This window comes from Sturnira hondurensis, unplaced genomic scaffold (assembly GCF_014824575.4).
Source record: "Sturnira hondurensis isolate 20B ecotype Veracruz unplaced genomic scaffold, ASM1482457v3 Scaffold0007797, whole genome shotgun sequence".
In the NCBI taxonomy this organism is placed as follows: domain Eukaryota; kingdom Metazoa; phylum Chordata; class Mammalia; order Chiroptera; family Phyllostomidae; genus Sturnira; species Sturnira hondurensis.
In genome coordinates, this window is record NW_028080428.1 from 1,733,868 (window position 1) to 1,750,081 (window position 16,214).

The window sequence follows — 16,214 nt, forward strand, 5'->3', positions numbered from 1 at the left end:
TTTCCTTCCCCCTTCTCAGCCCAATCCCCAAGCCTCAGTGGGTCTCCTCCCGGTACTGCATCGCCAGAAACTCCAGGGACAGGCGGTTGAAGAACATGGCTCCATTGAGCACTGAGCAGAGGAGAGAGTTCGCATCAGCCTTTCCTGCCCGCTCCTTGTACCTTCTCAGGGTTCCACAGCTCCCCATGTCCCCACTCACTCAGTACGGTCAGGGCAAAGCACCGAAGAAACTTGTCTCCTCTCATCTCAGCGTAGAGTGACCCCATGGCGGCCCAGCAGATGCTGATCACCTGGGAGAACTGTGGGCCCCGCCCAGTGGGAGAACGGCCCCTTGACCCAGCAGTGGGGTTTCCATCTGCCCCGGGGCACCCCCCAGCCAGCCCTTGAGGCCCTACCTGACCTACCATCAGAACAATTGTGTAGCGGAAGCTCATGCGGTCGTAGTGGTGGGTGAAGTAGAAATTGTTCACGTCACTGGCGAAGACGCCCAGGTGTATGAAGAAGAGCATCAGCGCAGCCATGGTGAGCATCATGCCCTGTGGGAAGAAGAACACAGCTATGCGGTCCCGCCACTGCATCCTGGCGGCAGCACACACTCCAGTCAGACAGAAGAGCTTGAGCGATCCGACGATGCCCCGGAAAGCAGCTGAGCCCTCTGCTTCTAGAATGCACAATCTGGAGTGGCAGTGGAACTCTAGAACCAGGACATTTGAGGGGATAAAATTCTAGAAGGCTGGTTCCAGCCAATACAGGAGTGTTTTGTGGGTGGCCGGGGGAGTTCTGAATTTGGAGGTGTGGGGCTAATGGCACAGATCAGTGGGGCCCATGGTCCGGGAGGGACAGGGTCCTGTTTACCCCACCTGTACTCTGCACTCTTGTGCATGTCCTGTCGCTGAGCCCTCCGGGCACCCCCACCGAAGAGTTTGTGTGGGCGCACTGTGGATGAAGAACTGAGGAACTGGGGCTCAGGAAAAGGGCATGTCCCGGGCCACAGCAAGAATTAGATAAGAGGTCAGGACTCAGATGTACAGCTGGGGGGCACTCCCAGGTGAGGGGAGGCCTGGGCTCTTGAGCTCCAATATTTGCTTCAACACCTAGTGGAGAAGAGCTAAGGGAAGGGTGGAGGGCATCAGGTTTCCCATAGCTGACCTAGGACCTTCCTCAGGTGTGGCCCTGAGAGCAAGTGGCTTTTCAATGTCCTCGGATGTTCTTCAAGGGGCCCGACGATGACCAGCTTCTCCCTCAGCCGCCTACCGCCACTCATCATTTTCACACCCATTATGTCTGTCATTCCTACAGTCCTGTGACAAAGCTGGGGCTGGTGGCGCAAATCCTGTCTCACACACGAATCTGAGCTACAGAGAGGGACTGTGAGCTCAGGCTTTTGCAGCCCATGAGCAAGGGAATCGGTACTGGGATCAGACTGAGATCCAGCTCTACCTGAGGCTGTGCAAGGAGCAGGGGAAGAAACCAAAAAGAAAACATTTCCTCCTTATATGTAAGAGGTGAAAACTCCCAAAACTGTCAACAAAATAAGCCAGAGAAATGACCAGAGATGGTGTGGATGGTGTGGAGGGGAATGCAAGCTCCTCAAAACTTTAGATGAACAGGGAAAATGAGGTTGAACTTGGCCACCCCCATTGTCTCCTGCCTCACTGCCTGGGAAGTAAGGTCAGTCCAAGGCCCAAAGTCTGCCTCGAGGGGTAGGGTCAGAGCCTGGCCTCACCATCCATACTTGCTGCCTAGTGTCATTAATCACAGTGGCCCCTCAGGCCCCTGTCCTATCACGCTAAAGGGGTGATGCCCCAGTGCCCAGCTATGGTCCCACTGTGGAAGCAACTGTTTGCACCTTAGTTCTCATTTGAATACAAATACTTATAAATTAGGGCTTTGGGTTCAAAGCCATTGTTAATGGGCATCTTTGGGGTCCTTTCTTGATGTAACTTTATATACCTATACACTCATACACACGCATAGATTTAAAAAACATTTTTAAAGATTATTTTTAAAGGGGAAGAGGGAGAGAAATGTCAATGTGTGGTTGTCTCTTATGTGCCCCTGCTGGGGACCTGGCCTGCACCCAGGCATGTGCCTTGACTGGGAATCTAGCCAGCAAGCTTTCACTTCACAGGCCAGCACTCAATCCACTGAGCCACACCAGCCAGGACTGAAAAAACATTTTTAAAAATCACATCATATGGGTGTGCTCTCCCTGCTGGGAGAATGCCCACCCCTCTTCCTTTCCATTCTTCTTCCTGCACAGGTGTGCATCTCCTAAACTCGAAGGGTCACCACAAGACTCCTAACTAGGGGGACGATGGCAAGCTCATCTGGACTAAGATGAGCGGCAGCTCATCTGGACTAAGCCCCTGAATCTGTCCCCAAGGCCCTTTTCTCTGACTCTCCAGCAGGCTGACAGCAACCCACCTCAGCTCATTTCTTTCCCGTGACATTTCTGAAGAGCCAGAGCAGCCCCACCTCTCTCCTGTCCTGAACCCCTTCTTGTTTCACTGTCCCCAGCTTTAATACCTGTATCTTCACAGGTTTTTTTAAGTCACATCATATGCATTGTCAAGGTGAAATTTGCAAAAAGTTAAAAGCATCATGTCTAGATAGTGGACATGGAACTCATGTATTAACTCATCAGTGAGGGGACTCCCCCTTAGTAAGGCGGTCGTAGGTCTCGAAGAGCTGGGTATTGATAGGCACGTAAAGAGGGGTGTTAGAGTGTGATTACTAGATTAGATACAAAACTGACTGATGTCCTACAGGACAATAAAAATTTTAATTACAATAATTTTAGGTTATTTTTTTACTGGATATGTTTTGCATTTTTCCTGGAAAGTATCTGTTTGTAATTTCAGAGTCTGAACCCTTAATAGTAAGTAGTAAAATCGAAGAAAATGTACATTCCTGTAGGTAGTTAAGTAATCCTTGGGTGGGCTTGTGAAATAATGGTCCAGCCCTACTGGTGTGGCTCAGTTGGTTGGGCGTCATTCCACATGAATGAAAGGTTCGATTGAATGCTGGTTCAGTTCCCGGTCAGGGCACATGCCTGGGTTGTGGGTTCGGTCTCAGGTCAGGATGTATATGAGAGGCAACCAATCAATGTTTCTCTCTCACATCAGTGTTTCTCTCCCTCTCTCCTTCCGTTTCCCTCTGTCTAAAAATAAATAGTTAAAATCTAAAAAAAAAGAGAGAAAGAATGGGCCAGTATGACACTCAAAGGACCTTTGCACTTTTGGTCTTATTTCCAAAGTTTGGATGATTTTCGTTAGTGTTCTGCATCCCTTTAAAAAGTTTATAGACTTCTTGGGGTAGATCTAAATCTATGCACTTCTTCATCTTAAGATTATAGCTTCATAGGCTGAAATCTTCACATATATTTTTTAAAGCACCCTCTGAACATCCCATAGATTTGGGGATCAGCACACTTTTTCTGTAAAGGACCAGACAGTTAATGTTTTAGGTTTTTCAGCCATATGGTCTCTGTAGCAACTACTCACCTCCACAGTTGTAGAGAGAGCAGATGGGAATGGCTGTGTTCAAATAAAACTTTATAGGCACTAAAGTAGTTTCATATGATTTTATGAAAATAATTTTAAATGAAGATATAACTGATATGTAACATTAGTTTCATTCAATATTTGTATATGTCTGCAAATGGTCACCACAGTAAGTAGTTAACATCTGTCACCACACATAGTTACAATATTTTTTCTTGTGATGAGAATTTTTAAGACCCTACATGAATTTCATATGATTTTCATGTATCATGAAATATTATTTCTTTCAACCACTTAAAAGTGGAAAAAAATCTTATTTCATAGGCCACATGAAAACTGGTGGTGAGTGTATTTGACTCATAGGACCCCCACCAAAGAATAATTAAACAAGATTTTTCCATTCTACCACCATCTCCCCCTCCCTGCCAGTCCGTCATAAGTAAGGTTTCAAGGACCACATTGATAAAAGTCCTTTGTTCCATTCAATGTCTCGGTTTGAACTCCAAGTCATCCCCTGTCCTCTTGAGCTTTTCATCTGGGTGAACAGCTGCACCTTTGTCCAAATCAGGAACCTGAGAATTATCCTCTAATCTCCACTCAGCCCCTCCCTCAGCACATCCTGTCAGTCAATTTAAGATCTGCCAAGTCTGTCCTGTAAACACTGTATATTTAAGTGCACTAGAACCCCTTGGGGACTTAAAAAAAAAAGCGGCAGTAGCAGCAGCAGCAGCAGCAGCCAGGTCTAGCCCTGGCTGGCTCGGCTCAGTAGATTGAGGGCCTGATACGTCCCTGGTTCCATTCTAAGACAGGGCACATGACCCAGGTCCACAGTTGAGGCGGCCCAGAGTCAACCAAGTTATCTCTCGCATATTGATACTTCTTTTCTCCCTCCCTACCTTCCCCTCTCTCTAAAAACATAGATAAATAAAATATTTTTTAAAATATATTTTATTGACTATGATATTACAGGTGTCCCATTTTTTCTACCCTTTATTCCCCTCCGCCCTGCACCTCCCCTCCCACCAGGATTCCCTCCTCACTTAGTTCAAGTCCATAGGTCATACATATAAGTTCTTTAAGAAGCATAGTGGTAGGTACAAAATAGACAGGGGGAGGTTAAGAATAGTATAGGAAATGGAGAAGTCAAATAAGTAAAATCTTTTAAAAAGAAGCTAGGTCTGCCTTGACATCGTCCCTCCCAGTAAGGGCACATGTCTGGGTCGTGGGTTCAGTCCCCAGTCCAGGCACGTGTAGAGGCAGCTCCCTTTCTTTTTTCCTCTCTTCCCCTCCTCTTTAAAAATAAAAGTAAATAATCTTTATTAAAGAAGCAGTAGTACTAGAAGTTCTATCTGGGCGAAACCCAGAATCTTAAAACGCACCACAGGTAATTCTGAAGCACGTCAGAGAACTAGGCCTCGAGAGACTGTACTGGAGGCACGGTGCGACTTACTATATGTGCATTTAATCCTCGCAGCTCTCCTGTGATGTACCCCAATTTTAGGAATTGAGGTGGCAACCGAGCCGCTGCCCAGGTTTTACAGCCCGGCTTTACACACGCCCTCCGGTTTTACAGCCCGCGTTCCGTGCACTGCATCTAAGGACATATTTCGCGGACCCTTGCCTGTGGGGGTGTGGGGAAGTGGGGTTGGGAGCCGCTACCCGCCTGCTCTTTGGGAGGGCAGCAACCGGATCAATTCTACAAAGTTCTTCCATCTGAGAAGGTGGGAGAAACCAAGAGCTCTCTCGGAACGTCTTCGCTCGGTGGCGGAAAGATGCGGGGGAACTCTAGTCTCAGACTCCGGGCGGCGGCGGAACAATATACCTGAAGGACTGCTTCGTTTCAACAATAACTTTATGGTTTCCGGAAGTGCCTCCTCCCAGTCCCCTTCCCAGTCACACGCCGGTGGGCTGAGGTTGGAGCGATGGCGGCGGCAGCCGCTGGGTCTGGCCCGGGGCCCGGACCTGGGGACTCCCCGGAGGGGCCGGAGGCGGAGGCTCCGGAGCGTCGGAGAAAGGCACACGGAATGCTGAAGCTTTACTACGGCCTCTCGGAGGGGGAGACAGCGGGGCGCCCTGCGGGGTTGGACCCCCTGGACCCTACTGATCTCAACGGGGCGCACTTCGACCCGGAAGTTTATCTGGACAAGGTATACTTATGTGGGGGGAACCAGACCCCCAATGTTTTGCACCCCCAGGTCATTCCTCCCACTCTGTTGCGAGGGTGAAGGAAGCAGGGATTCATTAGAGGAAGACGGCCGTCGGCCAATACGGCCCTCGGCCAGGCAATTGGAACAAAGCTGGAGTGTAAGGGGGAGTGGACAGACCTGCGGGTCCGAGGTCTCCTGATGTTCTGATAGTCTCAGCAGAGGGGGCGTGGCCCAGGCGCTGACAGGCACTGGACTGGGCCTTGGTCTGAGGATTTCAATGCTGACAGACCTCAAATATGGTTCCCCAAACGCAGTAACTCCTGAGCCATGCCGGTTTATAGACTCCGTTTTGCGATTCCTGACAGGGGTGGGAAAAGGGTGTTCTTGCACTGAAAGCCCTCCAGTTAAGGACAAGGCTTGGGGACACAAATACCTCTCACCTGAACACTAAATATCCGATTTCCTCCAGCTGCGTAGAGAGTGTCCGCTGGCTCAGCTGATGGACAGCGAGACGGACATGGTGCGGCAGATCCGGGCTCTAGACAGTGACATGCAGACCTTGGTATATGAGAACTACAATAAGTTCATCTCAGCCACAGGTGATTCCCACTGGGATACACCCCTCGGTCCCCCTGCCCCCTAGTCTGCCCCCGCCCCCCATGTAAGGGTTAGTTCTTTTATTAGTGGTAGTCTTCATCTCTGGTCCAGGTCTGTCTTGAGGATAGGCGTGCCTCTTCCTTCCTTTTTTTTTTTAAAGCTTCATTCACCTAGATTTTATTTATTTATTTTTAGAGGGGAAGGGAAGGAGGGAGGGAGAGAAATATCAATGTATGGTTGTCTCTTGTACGTCCTCTGCTGGGAAATGGCCTGCAACCCAGGCACATGTCCTGACTGGGAATCGAACCGTGATCCTTTGGTTTACAGGCCTGTGCTCGATCCACTGAGCTATGCCAGCCAGGGCATCTTCCTTCCTTTTTTCATTTCTCCTTCCTCCCTCCCTCCCTCCCTCCCTCCCTTCCTCCCTTCCTCCCTTCCTCCCTTCCTCCCTTCCTCCCTTCCTTCCTTCCTTCCTTCCTTCCTAGAAGCAGGGGTCTTGAAGGGAGGAGGAGTGGAACCTGTCTGGAAGTGTTAAGGGGCCAGGCCCTGAGGCACCTGGATGTGAAAGGGAGAGCACCCTTCTTGGGCAGGTTTCTGTTGGAACGAAAGGGAAAGGACCCTTCAGAGAAGATGGACCATGTTCCAGAGGGCAGAGTGGAAAGGTTTGGGAAGCCTGGGAAGGAGAGAAAGGTGAACAAGTATTTATTGTCTCCCCAGTGCCTGGCATTGTACTGGGCATGGAGGATCCCCCTGGGAATAAGCAGACTTGTCTTTGCCAGGTGCCCAGTGCCCTCCTTTGGGCCCAGGCATCTTCTGAGGGCAGGGGCTGCGGTGCCATGGACTGCTTTCCCACAGCACCAGGGCCCGGATACGCACAAGGGCTGCTGAGAAAACACCTGCTGCACTGACATAATGCCCCCCCTTCCCATTTACTGTGACCAAGCACCACAGCAGCCCGCATCACTGAAACATCAGTGTGACCCTCCAGTTGCGGGCTCAGGCCCATGGGGAACGACGCGAGTGTGTGCCGGAACACCTGGACTGTGCCTGTTACTGCCCTCCAATCCCATCTCCTTTTCTCTTCTCTACACCCTTGTCCTTCCAGACACCATCAGGAAGATGAAGAACGATTTCCGGAAGATGGAGGACGAGATGGACCGGCTGGCCACCAACATGGCTGTGATCACGGACTTCAGTGCGCGCATCAGCGCCACGCTGCAGGACCGCCACGAGCGAATCACCAAGTTGGCAGGTGGGCCCTGTCCCAGAGAAGGTGCTAAAGTGGGCTACCCTCGGGACTTTGGGGCTAACATCACCTACCCTCACCCCCAGGGGTCCACGCTCTGCTGCGGAAGCTACAGTTCCTCTTTGAGCTGCCCTCTCGCCTTACCAAGTGCGTGGAGCTGGGTGCCTACGGGCAGGCGGTGCGCTACCAGGGCCGTGCGCGGGCCGTGCTGCAGCAGTACCAGCACCTGCCCTCGTTCCGTGCCATCCAGGATGATTGCCAGGTCATCACAGCTCGCCTGGCCCAGCAGCTGCGACAGCGTTTCAGGTGTGGCCCCTGGGTCCTCATCTCACCCCTGCCCAGCACTTTCCTGTCTCCCCTAGCCCCACCCCAGATTCTGTCTTCTTGCACTTCCCTGCTATCTTGCTCCTGGCAGGGAGGGCGGCTCTGGGGCTCCTGAGCAGGCGGAGTGCGTGGAGCTGCTGCTGGCCCTGGGCGAGCCTGCAGAGGAGCTGTGCGAGGAGTTCCTGGCACATGCTCGAGGGCGGCTGGAGGAAGAGCTGGGAAGCCTGGAGGCGGAGCTGGGGCCCTCACCCCCGGCCCCTGATGTGTTAGAATTCACTGACCATGGAGGCAGTGGCTTTGTCGGTGGCCTCTGCCAGGTGGCTGCAGCCTACCAGGAGCTGTTTGCAGCCCAGGGCCCAGCAGGTGCCGACAAGCTGGCAGCCTTTGCCCGGGAGCTGGGCAGCCGCTACTTTGCACTGGTGGAGAGGCGGCTGGCACAGGAGCAGGGTGGTGGTGACAACTCACTGCTGGTGCGGGCACTGGACCGCTTCCACCGGCGCCTGCAGGCACCTGGGGCCCTGCTGGCCACTGCTGGGCTGGCTGAGGCCGCCACGAAGATCGTGGAGCGAGTGGCCCGTGAGCGCCTGGGCCACCACTTGCAGGGCCTGCGGGCAGCCTTCCTGGACTGCTTGACTGATGTGCGGCAGGCACTGGCCGCACCTCGCCTGGCTGGGAAAGAAGGCCCTGGCCTGGCCGAGTTGCTGGCCAATGTGGCCAGCTCCGTCCTGAGCCACATCAAGGCCTCGCTGGCGTCTGTGCACCTCTTCACTGCCAAGGAGGTGTCTTTCTCCAACAAGCCCTACTTCCGGGTATGGCCTGTCCCTTGGCATTTTTTTCCCTGGGGAATTATTTTATCATTCCACAGCTTGGTGGCTACCAGGGCACTTAGTCCTTGCCCTCAGACACTCCGGGTGTGGTTTCAGGCTGCCACGAGGAAGACTGGCATAATCTGAAGGGGTGGGGAAGGCTCCGAGGGCAGTTGCAAGCAGGGTCCCCTGTGCCAGTCCCTTCCCTAAGCAGGGCAGCTGCTCTGGCGTACTGGAATGCAGGAGGAAGCTGTCCCTTGGGGAGGGGCCAGGGCATTTAGGGTTCCAGCCGAGCATCACTAGCAGCCCCTGCCTAGAAGAGGAGACCTGCTGTATATCTGGGCCCTTCCTCCTCACAGGGCGAGTTCTGCAGCCAGGGTGTCCGTGAGGGCCTCATCGTGGGTTTCATCCGGTCCATGTGTCAGACGGCTCAGAGTTTCTGTGACAGCCCTGGGGAGAAGGGGGGTGCCACACCCCCTGCCCTGCTCCTGCTCCTTTCCCGCCTCTGCCTGGACTATGAAACAGCCACCATTTCCTACATTCTCACTCTCACTGATGAACAGTTTCTGGTGCAGGTGAACTGCCAGCCCTGGGCAGGGTGGGGGTGGGTGGTGCTGGGAACACAGGAGGCCATGCAGTGTGCCTTCTTGATTCGACCTAGGACAGCTGCCTGTGCCCAACTCAACCTCCCTCTTGCCCAGCTTATGCCCCTGAGCTTCCCCCAGGACCCACTGTTTCTCTGTCCTCTGCATCCTTGGCTCAGGACCAGTCTCCAGTGACACCTGTGAGCACACTGTGTGCAGAAGCCAGGGAGACAGCACGGCGGCTGTTGACCCACTACGTGAAGGTGCAGGGCCTGGTCATATCACAGATGCTCCGCAAAAGTGTGGAGACGCGAGACTGGCTCAGTACCCTGGAGCCCCGCAACGTTCGTGCTGTCATGAAGCGGGTGGTGGAGGACACGACGGCCATTGACGTGCAGGTGCAGGCCAGGGAGCCCTGCTGCCAACGGGGGTGCTGGGGAAACAGCCCTCTGAGGGTCAAGACCGCAGGGGTCAGGCAGTACCTGCACCCGTGGCCTCAGTCATCTCTGACCTGGATTGTGGCATCATTGCCCCCATTTCACCTGCGAGGAAGCTGACCCCAGGGTCACCCTGAAAATAAGGGCTTCAGTATCAGCTGTGTATGTCCCCACCTTTGCCCCACTCCACTAGTTCTCTACATAGTGACTGGGTACTAACTAGGTAAACCAAGCTTGTGATTCTTGTAACAAATGTGACTCTTGTAGTACATGAGTGTGTGACATAGGGCATCCTTAGCCAGAGCACCTGGTGGGCTGGGGGGCCCCTGTGCTCTGGTCTCCTTGCATTGTCCCCTTGCACCCGCAGGTGGGGCTCCTGTACGAAGAGGGTGTCCGCAAGGCCCAGAGCAGCGACTCCAGCAAGAGGACCTTCTCGGTGTACAGCAGCTCCAGGCAGCAGGGCCGCTACGCGCCCAGCTACACACCCAGGTCTGCTGGCCAGGGCAGCCCCTGGGGGAATGGGTGAAGGGGAGCTGGGTGTGAGGTGGGCTCTGAGTGCTATTCCCTCCACGCAGTGCCCCAATGGACACCAACCTCTTGAGCAACATCCAGAAACTGTTCTCGGAACGTATTGATGTGTTCAGCCCTGTGGAGTTCAACAAGGTCCGAAGTGCGCAGTGACCCTGCCTTCCAGGGGCCCTGCGGAAGGTTGGCTGAGGCAGCTCCACACAGACACAGGGAGACCTAGAACTCTGTTCCCCAGCCCCTGCCCCTGAAAGGTGTTTCTAGGAGTGAGTGGTTGCCCAGAGCCCCACCACTACCATCCCATGGCCCTCTGCCTTGACCTTGGTGTGCCGCCAGCCTGGGTCTGGATGTTTATCTAGTGCACCTCTTTGGCCCTTCCAGCACCCACAGTAGTCCTGGGATCTTCCTGGGGATTTCTGTTCACGCCGTGGTCTCTGCCACAGTCGGGCCCAGCCCATGCCAAGGGACCTGGTGGTGATCCCTAGCTCAGTAAGCCCCTCTCCCCCTCGTTGCCGACCCACATCCAGGCCTGCAATTGCTGGGTGTTCCCTGACTGCGTCCCTCCAGATGAAGGGCCTAGCCTTGTATCCCTCCCTCTCTGGAGCGTTCTGCACCATCACAGCTACTGGCATGGTACTGTCTCTTTGGCCCCTGCTGGCGTGGAGCTGCATCCCTGTGTCCGTTCCTTCAGGTGTCAGTGCTGACCGGCATCATCAAGATCAGCCTGAAGACGCTGCTGGAGTGTGTGCGGCTGCGCACCTTCGGGCGCTTTGGGCTGCAGCAGGTGCAGGTGGACTGCCACTTCCTGCAGCTCTACCTGTGGCGCTTTGTGGCCGACGAGGAGCTTGTGCACCTGCTGCTGGATGAAGTGGTGGCTTCAGCTGCCCTGCGTTGCCCCGATCCAGTGCCCATGGAACCCAGTGTCGTGGAGGTCATCTGCGAGCGCGGCTAGGCCTGGCAGTTGTCATGTCATGCACGGGCTTGCCCGGCCGCCGCAATCGGCACATCCCTTGGCCTTCGCCCGCGTGGCCCTTCCCCTCCAGCCTCAAGACCTTCCTAATAAAGACGCGCTGTCTCCTCCTCTTGCCTTCCCTGGTGGGCGGGGCTTGGGGGGTGGAGTTTCGAGGCTGAAGCTCAACACTTGGGCTGTAGGTGCCTGCGTTGGACTCGCCCCTGAGAGCTGATTGGCTGATGTGCTGGGCTCAGGATGATTCGGGGGGCGGGTCCGTTTCAAGGCCCTGGGACCAGAGCTCTCTCCAAGCTTATCCCAGACAGGGGCAGGTGCTTTGGGCCGGATTCCTCCCGTTACCTAGCCGATCTGCTAGGGGCAGGGTGGGGTGATACCTTGACGGATTTTTGCAAGCGTCGTCTCTCGCGGAGAGGAGATTATGGCCCCTCAGGGCCCGCGGGCCTCGCTGGAATTCGGGGGACCCCTGGGTAATGGGGCAGAGAAGGGGGGTATGGGGCCGGAAGCTCCTCCAGGGAAAACTGGAGGAGTGAGCTACGAGCAGAAAGGGGCAAGATCGGAAGGCTTTGTGGGTTATCGGGGCAGAGTGATGGGGGCTGTTGTGAGGCAGTGTCTGGAGAGGGAGCCGGAGAAGAGCCGGCCCTGGGGAGTGCAGAGTGAGGAATTTGTGGAATGGAGGACTGGACAGAGTTTGGGGAGCGAGAAGAGGGTCTTCGAGGGAGCCGGAGGCGGGGACCAAGATGGAGGTTAGGGGCTGGGGGCTGAGAACAGGCTATGGAACAAGGCGATGGGAATGCTGAGGGGTTCCTGGAGACGACAGGGCGCCCGTGGGGGTCGTGGGAAAGTTGGGGGGCGGACGCCTGACGCGATCGGCATCCCCACTTCACCAGGAGCTGCGGCGCTAATGCTGCTGCTCCCTGCCACCATGTTCCACCTGCTCTTGGTGGTTCGCTCCGGGCCGGCGTGCCTCCTGGACCTACCCCCCTACCTGCCGCGACCCGAGGCTCTGTGGAGTCCCCGGGCACTGCTGCTGTGGCTCGCCTGGCTTGGCCTGCAGGTGGCGTTCTACCTACTGCCTGCGCGCAAGGTGCGAGCAGGGCTCCGACACTGCTCTGGGGAAGAGGGCGGAGGGAAGGGCTCGGTGAGAAGAAAGGCGCCCTCAACCATTGTCAAACTTTGTGCCCGCAGATGGCTGAGGGCCAGGAATTGAAGGACAAGAGTCGCCTGCGCTACCCCATTAACGGTGCCTGGGGCTGGGTCCTTTTGCTAGAGTTGCAGGGTTCGGGTGGAGCTCCAGGTCTAGCGGGATTAATCCCTGACCCCAAACTCCATTATGCGCTTCTTCCGCCCGGGGCTGATCTGGGGGGATCTCACTGTCCCTCTGCGCACCCCTGTCCCTCTGCCCCCTCCTCCAGCATTCACTGCTACTCTGCACCGCAGCAGCCGCTGAGGTGATAGTCTGAAAGTCACGGTGTCAACCTAATGGCTTGGAATGAAGTCTGACCTCCCTGGGCTTCAAGCTGTGTGTGGCGGGGGGGGGGGGGAGGTGAAGGGGTGCAGTGCCCTGGACTCACTCCAGCTGTGGCCCAGGCTTCCAGGCCCTGGTGCTGACAGCCTTGTTGGTGGGCCTCGGGGTGTTGGCGGGGCTGCCCTTGGGGGCACTCACAGAAATGCTCCTGCCCTTGGCGTTTGTGGCCACCCTCACTGTCTTCATCTTCAGCCTCCTTCTCTATCTGAAGGCTCTAATAGCCCCTGCCTCTGCCCTGGCACCTGGGGGAAACTCAGGTGAGTGGGGTTCCAGTAGGGTGCGGGTGGAAGCAGGTGGGGGTGATTGCTTGCACCTTTACCTTCCATTATTCTCCAGGCAATCCCATTTACGACTTTTTCCTGGGACGAGAGCTCAACCCGCGCATCTGTTCCTTTGACTTCAAATATTTTTGCGAACTGCGGCCTGGCCTCATTGGCTGGGTATGCTGGGCATGGCTAAGTGGGACTCGAGCCAGCAGGAGGGGTGGGATGGGTGAGCAGTTCTTGGGCAGGGCAGGCCCAGTATTGCACAGAGATAAATCATTCATCATTCAATCATTCCACAAATATTTGTTGAATTCAACATGTGCCCTAGGTACCAGGATACATGAGAAAAAATACAGAAAAAAATTAAAAGTCTGTCCTCACAGAGCCGACATTCTAGTGGGAAAGCCAGACAAAAAATAAGTATATACAGCATATCGGGCCATGCTGAGTGCTCTGGAGAAAAGAGCAGGACAGGGCTCTCGAGAGCGGGTACAGTTTTAAACAGCGTAGTCAACCCTGGCTGGTGTAGCTCAGCGGATTGAGCACGGGCCTTCGAACCAGAGGATCGCGGTTCGATTCCCAGTCAGGGCACATGCCTGGGTCTCAGGCTGGTTCCCTGCAGGCCAACTCCCAGCAGGGGATGCACAAAAAGCAACCATACACTGATGTTTCTCTCCCTCTCCTTCCCCTCTAAAGATAAATAAATAAATTTTAAAAAATAACATTAAAAAAACAGCGTAGTCAAGCACAAAATCTATTTAGAAGAGGAGAGTGATCTTACACTGCTTGCTCATCACAGCAGCGCAGAACTGAGAACTGATCACTGGGTTTAGCAGCCTGTCCATCACTGACGTGCCAGCTGTTTCTTGGTTATGTTCAGTACTGGACTGCGGTCAGGATTTTCCAGAGGTCCCTCATGTCACCCTGGAAAACTCATTTGTAGGCAGGAGAAATGCCATGTGCTGGGGATTGGGGTCCCGGCCTCCAAGACTATGTCCTGATGTGTGAAACAGAATAAAGTAAGATTATTGTGAGGGTTAGAAGTGGTGGCCTAATGACAGCACCTAGCTCACTACTACCAGATGGGGGTACTCCGTACAGCCAGGCTGCCAGCCACCATGACCGGGCACTTACTACATGTCAGACACACTGTGTTCAGCGTTTCACACCACATCATGTCAATGAGCCCTGAGGTAGCTCTAGGAGGTGGACCCATAATTATCTCCATTTTCCACGTGGGGGTGGGGAAGGTGGAACTTAGAAGGGGTAAACAACTTGCCCATGTGGGGAAGCTGAGATCAAAACCAAGCCTGTTTTAATTCTCAGGCCTGAAGTGTCCATAGATTTCCTATGCTGCTCTCCCGAAGTGAATGCTACAGGACAAGACAGAACAGTCTGGGAGCGCCTCCGTGGTGGTGGCGCTCTCTGCCCTGGGTACAGAGCCTGGGTTCATTTGACAAAGACCTGGAGAGTTAGTGAATGACACCTGAGAGAGAGAGGCAGGGAGAGGCTAACCTCTGCACCACCCTGCCTCCTCCGTGGAAACGGCCTGGGGACAGACTGCCCTGTCTTCCCCAACCCCCAGGTTCTCATCAATCTGGCACTGCTGGTACAGGAAGCAGAACTTCGGGGGAGTCCCTCTCTGGCTATGTGGCTGGTCAATGGCTTCCAGTTACTCTATGTGGGTGATGCCCTCTGGCATGAGGTGAGGTTAGACGGGGCAGGGGAGGTGGAGGAAGTTGCTTGAGGACCTCGTGGAGTGTGTCTGGGTCTTGTCCCTGCAGGAAGCTGTCCTCACCACCATGGACATCACACACGATGGGTTTGGCTTCATGCTGGCCTTTGGGGACCTCGCCTGGGTACCCTTCACCTACAGCCTGCAGGCCCAGTTCCTGCTCTACCACCCACAGCCCCTGGAGTTACCCACAGCCTCAGTCATCTGCCTCATGAATGGTCAGTGAGGAAGGGGCGGCAGGCTGGGTGCATTAGTCTCCCTCCTCTTTCATTCATTCACTGTTTATTCAGCACCCACGAGGTAGGTGCTAAGCTTCAGGCTCTTCCCTAAAGCTAGGGGCTGGGTCCTGGGATCCAGGCAGCCTGGGTTTGGCTGTGGGGGGCGTGATCAGGGCTAGCCAGGATCTGACCCTCAACCCTGACTGCTCATGCCTTCCCCCAGCTGTTGGCTTCTATGTGTTCCGGGCAGCCAATTCCCAGAAAAACACCTTCCGGAAGAATCCTTCTGACCCCAGCGTGGCAGGTGAGCTTGGTTGCTAGGGCGGCACGAGTGAGGTGGGGTAGCTGGGTTTTCTGGGCCTTGCCTACCCCACTACCTGTCTTTCCCCAGACCTCGAGACCATCCCTACAGCCACGGGGAGGCAGCTGCTCGTGTCTGGGTGGTGGGGTCTGGTCCGCCATCCCAACTACCTTGGAGACCTCATTATGGCTCTGGCCTGGTCCTTGCCCTGTGGTGAGTGGCTTGAGTTGGTACAGGGTGGGGCGGCATGTGTGTGGAGCAGAGACGACTGGTAAACACAGGATACCCAGTCTGGGTGTGGAGAATGGGTACGCTACAGCAGAGGCAGCAGCTAGGGAACTGAGGGTGGACTCAGGATGTGGCTGGGCTGACCTCTGTGCCAGCCTTGCCCCACCGGCCCCTTGCTGCAGACGCTGGACCTTTCACCATTGAGTCCTGATGCTCCCATGAGCCATCAGGTGTACAAACCTTTGTGAACTAGGGGCTGCCTGAGTGGTCACAGAGCCTCCTCCCCACAGGGGTTTCCCACCTGCTGCCCTACTTCTACCTCCTCTACTTCACTGCGCTGCTGGTGCACCGTGAGGCCCGGGACGAGCAGCAGTGCCTGCAGAAGTATGGCCTGGCCTGGCACGAGTACTGCAGGCGTGTGCCTTACCGAATTGTGCCCTACATCTACTGAAGTGACTGGCCCACCCACCTCAGGTCCGAGCACGTGCCTGCCTGCCAGGAACCTGGGTGCACCCGACTCAAAAGCTTGTACTCAGTCCTGCCCTGAGCTCCAACAGGCAGGGATGAAGAGCCTCAAAGAAGTGGTTTGGAGCTAGGAGAAATGAAGCCAGTACCCAAACTTGGAGTGGAGGGGTTGCTCTCACTTCTCCGATAAACATCAGGAGCCCTTGGTGTCACTTTTCTGCCTTTCTGGGGCAGGGGCATTTAAAAACTGGCTGGGTCAGTCCTGAGAGATGATTTGTGGGCCCAAGAGTCTGGGGTTGGGTGGGGACGACAGCGGTCTCAGAAATGGGCACTG

At 55.0% G+C, this 16,214-nt stretch overlaps 3 protein-coding genes across 5 annotated transcripts; 2 read left to right on the plus strand and 1 right to left on the minus strand.

Annotated features, from left to right (window-relative positions):
* Window position 1: 1 nt before the first annotated feature.
* CATSPERH (catsper channel auxiliary subunit eta) lies at window positions 2-652 on the minus strand. The gene is made up of 3 exons (XM_037053158.1): window positions 405-652; window positions 200-299; window positions 2-111 (listed from the first exon to the last, which is right to left on the minus strand). The coding sequence occupies exons 1-3, from the start codon at window positions 576-578 to the stop codon at window positions 35-37; spliced, it is 351 nt and encodes a 116-aa protein (XP_036909053.1). The 5' UTR covers window positions 579-652; the 3' UTR covers window positions 2-34.
* A 4,708-nt stretch (window positions 653-5,360) lies between these two features.
* On the plus strand, window positions 5,361-11,252 carry VPS51 (VPS51 subunit of GARP complex). The gene is made up of 10 exons (XM_037053160.1): window positions 5,361-5,653; window positions 6,123-6,252; window positions 7,356-7,502; window positions 7,583-7,802; window positions 7,912-8,629; window positions 8,986-9,201; window positions 9,390-9,608; window positions 10,015-10,136; window positions 10,223-10,310; window positions 10,864-11,252. Exons 1-10 carry the CDS (start codon window positions 5,429-5,431, stop codon window positions 11,122-11,124), a joined length of 2,346 nt encoding a protein of 781 aa, XP_036909055.1. The 5' UTR covers window positions 5,361-5,428; the 3' UTR covers window positions 11,125-11,252.
* Window positions 11,253-11,414: 162 nt separating this feature from the next.
* Window positions 11,415-16,092, plus strand: TM7SF2 (transmembrane 7 superfamily member 2). 3 transcript variants are annotated; one of them, XM_037053161.1, is made up of 10 exons: window positions 11,415-11,609; window positions 12,030-12,226; window positions 12,328-12,382; window positions 12,730-12,924; window positions 13,004-13,107; window positions 14,519-14,638; window positions 14,718-14,886; window positions 15,110-15,190; window positions 15,278-15,400; window positions 15,706-16,092. In XM_037053161.1, exons 1-10 carry the CDS (start codon window positions 11,561-11,563, stop codon window positions 15,864-15,866), a joined length of 1,254 nt encoding a protein of 417 aa, XP_036909056.1. In that variant the 5' UTR covers window positions 11,415-11,560; the 3' UTR covers window positions 15,867-16,092. The 3 variants fall into 3 exon arrangements, with proteins under 3 accessions (XP_036909056.1, XP_036909057.1, XP_036909058.1); XM_037053162.1 differs by having other exon boundaries at window positions 14,519-14,614; XM_037053163.1 differs by lacking the exon at window positions 12,030-12,226 and having other exon boundaries at window positions 11,416-11,609.
* The last annotated feature ends 122 nt before the right edge of the window (window positions 16,093-16,214 follow it).